The following is a 4,309-nucleotide window of genomic DNA, read 5'->3' as shown; positions in this document are numbered from 1 at the left end:
CAGCAGCCGGTGGGGAGGGGGTAGCAAAGAACATAATTCGCCTGCAAGTACTGGGTTCTTCGATAAAATCCATAAACTGTGGAGGGGGTGTACCTGGCTTAATGTTAGTGCTCAAATCATCATCTTTCATTTGATTTTTTGTTCATCCCCTCTCTGAGCTTGTTCCTTCTGCTGTAAAACTGGGATCACAGTCTTGCCTTTAGCCCCACAGGGAATCCATGAAATCGTTTTTGTAAAGGGTTCAGTTGAGCAGAGCCAGGCTTCTGGTGCTAAGGGCTATCGATTTTATTCTATTGTTTATTGACAAAATACATTAATAGCCCTTACCTGTCTGGGACAAGTTCTTTGTCATTCCTGGGACTCAGTTTCTCCATATGTAATACAGGGGGGTTTACCTGGCAGCAATCCTTGAGGGTTGGTGCCCCCAGGACCTAACGATAGCCCAGGGAGTTGCCACGTGAACTTTTGAGGAAGGGTTTGCCCAAACACAGCTGTCCCCACCTTCACTCCAGACCCGCAGAGGCCCAGGAATGCCAACCAATCTATAGAACAGTTATACACACAGAAACCCACAGTGTGGTTCTGTGGCCCCCAGACACACAAACCCATCCATCATGCCAGACCCATGCAGAGATGCCTACAATGCATTTAGGCAGAACACACAAGCCCAAACAGCTGGAGGTTCCACACTTATCTGCAGAACACATGTGCTCTCATTTGCCCTTCTGCACACACCCCCAAGCATACTCCTACTTACACCCCCCTCCCCCAAGCCTATATGTGAACAGTTGGCCCATCCCCACTGTGGGAGTAGTGGGGGAAGATCAGCTTACTCCTGTTACATACACAGGCGTAGACACTCATACATGCTCCCCTGAGTAGAAATCCACATACATGCCCAGGAAGATTCTTAGACCCTTGCCAATGACATATTTTTCCTGCTCAGGAGCTGGGTAATGAGACTCGTCCACTCCTCAGATCCTACGCAGGAGCCCTGGGGTTGGTGGGGGAGATTTGTTTGAGGTGCCGACAGAGCCAGGCCAGAGTAAGGAGGCCGAGTCTGGACCCAGAGCAGGTGTCCCGGCAGCTGTGCCCAGCCTGGCCCTGCCAACTTGCTCACCCACTTGGATGAGCCAGGAGCCCCAGGGCTGCCTGCTGGAACCCAGAGGTAGGCTGTTGGGGGAGGCACCTCCAACTGGGGAATGGGGTGATAGAATCACTGCCTCTCACAAGCTATGGCCCTAAGCAAGTCCCTTTCCACTGGGTCTCACTTTATCCACATCTTGGCAAGGAAGTGGGTGGTCCAGCGACCAGGTTCTCCAACTTAAATGGCTTGCTCAATACTCCCAATACAGAGGGGGCCCTGGCAGGTTCATCTGCATTTTAACAACCTCCCCAGGTGATCCAGATGGCCCAATGATCACTTTGAGAAACCCCAGAGGTCTAGAGTATTTAGTTTTATAACACTGGGGGGCAGGGAAATGGGCAGGGATGGTGGGGGAAGAATAGACTTTAAAGACACCGGAAACACTCATTCAGGCCGGTAAGAGCAACAATCCAGATGTAGCCCTCCAATTCTCCCAGAACCAGCTGTGAAGAGGGTCAGGGGTCAACCCCCAGCCCAGGCCCCTCCCCTCAACCCAAGAAGTCACTACAACTTTACCACCATCTAAATTATTTGTTTAATAACAAAAAAACAGCCCCACAGAACTATTGTAAAACAATATTCTCAATCGGTGATCATTGTAATATACAATACAAAGCAATTTCCTCAGAAATCTGAGAAGCACCAAACGTGACCATTTTTAAAAATGTCTGCTTTTCAAAAAATAGAAACACACGAGTGGAATCCCACCCCCTAAAGTCTCTGGTGACTAGTAGGTGTGCAGAGAGGAGCGCCCTCTCCTCGCCCGTGCCTCAGCCCCAGACTGGATGCAGTTAAGGGCGCAGTGGCCGCCGATCGGTCTTGTTCTCCCCCAGATCCGGCGAGGCGCGTTGGGGGAGACCCACAGAGCACGTAATTCCTCTTGCCCCCTGGATGGCTGGGGTCCGCCGGTCCCTGGGGGAGGCGCTTCAGCGACACAAGATGCGATCGTCCGCAGGAACGCATGCCGCCTGTGAAAACGAAAAGAAGTGAGACCGGCGGGTTGGAAGGGACGCCGCTCCGAGCGCAGCGAACGCCCCCTTCCCCAGGAACACGACGGGGGAGCGCTTTTTCCAGGCTCCTTAGGCACCCCCGCATAGCCAGGTACCCGCAAGGATGGGACGGAAGTGGTGCAAGCGCCCACGCCCTCTCTGGCCTCCGTTTCCCCGTCGGTATAAGGATGATCTAGTGGTCGGATCTGGATCTCACCTCGGCCGTCAGGGCGCTGATCTCGCCGTTGAGGGTGCTGAGCGGAGCCCGGACCGGCAGCCCTCGGCCCCCGGGGGTCCCAACTTCGGATTCCGAGTTCAGCTCTAACTGCAGGTCCCTGATGTAGTCGATGACGTGCTGGAGAATCTCCACCTTGCTCACCTTGCGGTTCTGGGGCAGGGTGGGCACCAGCTCCTTGAGGCGTGAGTAACAGCCGTTCATGTCGTAGAGCAGCACGTTTACCTGCTGCTCGTCCAGCAGGGCAGGCAGGCGCGCCCCGGCGCCCCCGGCGCAGCGCGAGATGGCCACGCTCTGCTCAGACAGACAGCGCACCACCTCGCCCGCGCCGCTCGCTGTCTTGCCGGCCTTCAGCGCGCAGCTGGGGCCCGCGGCGGCGGTGGCGGTGCTGCCACTGGCGACTTTCATGATTCTTGGCGATGGGCTGAAACAGAATGGGCAAAGCGAAAGAATGAGGTGGAAACCCGAAGCAGATACGGAAAATAGAGCAGTTAAGAACGTGGAATGAGAGTGCGGAGCCACAGCTGGTCTTTTATAAACACGCCACGGCCCCCGGAGGGGCGGGCTCAGAACGTTCAAAAGCAGCCAATGGGCGGCATGGGGGCGTGACCCGCGCTCCTAGGTCCAGCCTCCTGCTCGTCTAGTGCCTGCTCGCAGTGTGGAAAGACGACCCGAGTTTCAGAACAGCAAGGGTGGGTCGGTGGCAGGGCACCGGGCAGGGCAGCGGGTACAGGCGAGGGCCGCACTGGGCTCCTCTGGAAGGAGGCAAGGAAGCTAAGCAGGCATTGCCTTATAATGAAAAGACCTCAGGAATCAGTTTTTCCCATATTCACTTTCTCACTTCTCCAGCTCCATTTCACAGATGAGAGAAATTGAGGCCCGAACGGAGAAGCGGCTGGCTCTGGATAGCCCAGAGAGCCTGGGTTTCCGGACCCTCTTGGAAGATGCTTCTCGGACCCTGATCTACAAATATCAGGACCGAAATTTAAAGCGGGCGCTCCTTTACATCTGCTCCCCTGGGCTTTCTCAATTCCTAGATAATGTTGCTGTTCCTGTTCCTGAGACCCGGAGGGCCTACCCAGATCCCTCCCGGGTGGGAGCAATTAATTCGGGAAAGTCTAGTAAGTTTGGGGCTGGGTGGCTGGGAAGTGAGCTAGATAGAGCGCAGTGGAGTGAGGCTGCATTCGATTCCACCTTGAATTTGCAGCCCCTTGCAAAAATTTCCAGAACCTGCAACAGTTCGTGATTTTTTAATGTTTTTTCCCATTTTTGGCTGCTTTTTAAATTTTCTTCTCAAAGACCTCAGAGCAGGGTCTCCCTCCCACGGCGCGGCAGCTGCGGAGCTACAGTCTCCCCCCTCCCTTCCCGGGCCGGTCTGTGTCAGCGTCTGAACAAGCGGCTCAGACCGTTAGACGCCAGGCCTGTGACGTCACCCATTCATAAAACCCGGACGGACTGTCAGGCTGGCGCCGCGCGGGCGGTCGCCATGGAGACGACAAACTGGGCTAGCCAGTTCCCTTGCTACCCCCATTCCGTCACCTGCAGACCCCGGGCGGGAGGCCTGGGAATGCGTTTCTCGCGGGCGCGGTCGCTGAGCAAGGGTCACCTTACCTCCCCGCCCCACACCTGCGAGTCTCCCAACCCAGACCCACAGCTTGGGCCGCTTGGGGTTTCTTCACCGCTCCCCCCACCTCTCCGCCCCAGCTACCCCTTCCAGCGTGGGGAAAAAGGCCTGAGTTCTCTTTCCAGCTCTGCAGCTGAGTGAATTCAGGCGGGTCGCATGCCCTCTTTGAGCCCTAATATTTAATATCTGCTTGGTATTTAAATAATAATCACAAACGTGACCATTATTAATTTCTTACTTTGTACACCGGGCACTGTATGAAGAGTTTGTCTTGATCATCTTTTTTCATTTATTTCTTATTTTAAAAAATGAAG

The 4,309-nt window shown here is 54.8% G+C and overlaps 1 protein-coding gene and 1 non-coding gene across 2 annotated transcripts; both read right to left on the bottom strand.

Moving 5' to 3' along the window:
* Positions 1 to 900: 900 nt before the first annotated feature.
* MIR3193 (microRNA mir-3193) lies at positions 901 to 1,012 on the bottom strand. Its single transcript, NR_106647.1, has one exon. It is a non-coding gene; the product is annotated as a microRNA mir-3193 (primary transcript).
* A 656-nt stretch (positions 1,013 to 1,668) lies between these two features.
* Positions 1,669 to 3,942, bottom strand: ID1 (inhibitor of DNA binding 1). The gene is made up of 2 exons (XM_016947089.4): positions 2,354 to 3,942; positions 1,669 to 2,115 (listed from the first exon to the last, which is right to left on the bottom strand). The coding sequence occupies exons 1-2, from the start codon at positions 2,777 to 2,779 to the stop codon at positions 2,074 to 2,076; spliced, it is 468 nt and encodes a 155-aa protein (XP_016802578.1). The 5' UTR covers positions 2,780 to 3,942; the 3' UTR covers positions 1,669 to 2,073.
* Between the last annotated feature and the right edge of the window lie 367 nt (positions 3,943 to 4,309).

The sequence above is a fragment of the Pan troglodytes genome, chromosome 21 (assembly GCF_028858775.2).
Source record: "Pan troglodytes isolate AG18354 chromosome 21, NHGRI_mPanTro3-v2.0_pri, whole genome shotgun sequence".
In the NCBI taxonomy this organism is placed as follows: Eukaryota; Metazoa; Chordata; class Mammalia; order Primates; family Hominidae; genus Pan; species Pan troglodytes.
The sequence above is the reverse complement of the archived record's forward strand: the minus strand, read 5'-3'. Positions and strand labels throughout refer to the sequence as shown.

Coding starts and splice junctions, on each gene's coding strand:
- ID1 (XM_016947089.4), bottom strand. CDS start 2,779: ATGAAAGTCGCCAGTGGCAGCACCGCCACCGCCGCCGCGGGCCCCAGC. Junction 2,116..2,353: donor TCAGCGCCCTGACGGCCGAG/GTGAGATCCAGA, acceptor TCGTTTTCACAG/GCGGCATGCGTTCCTGCGGA.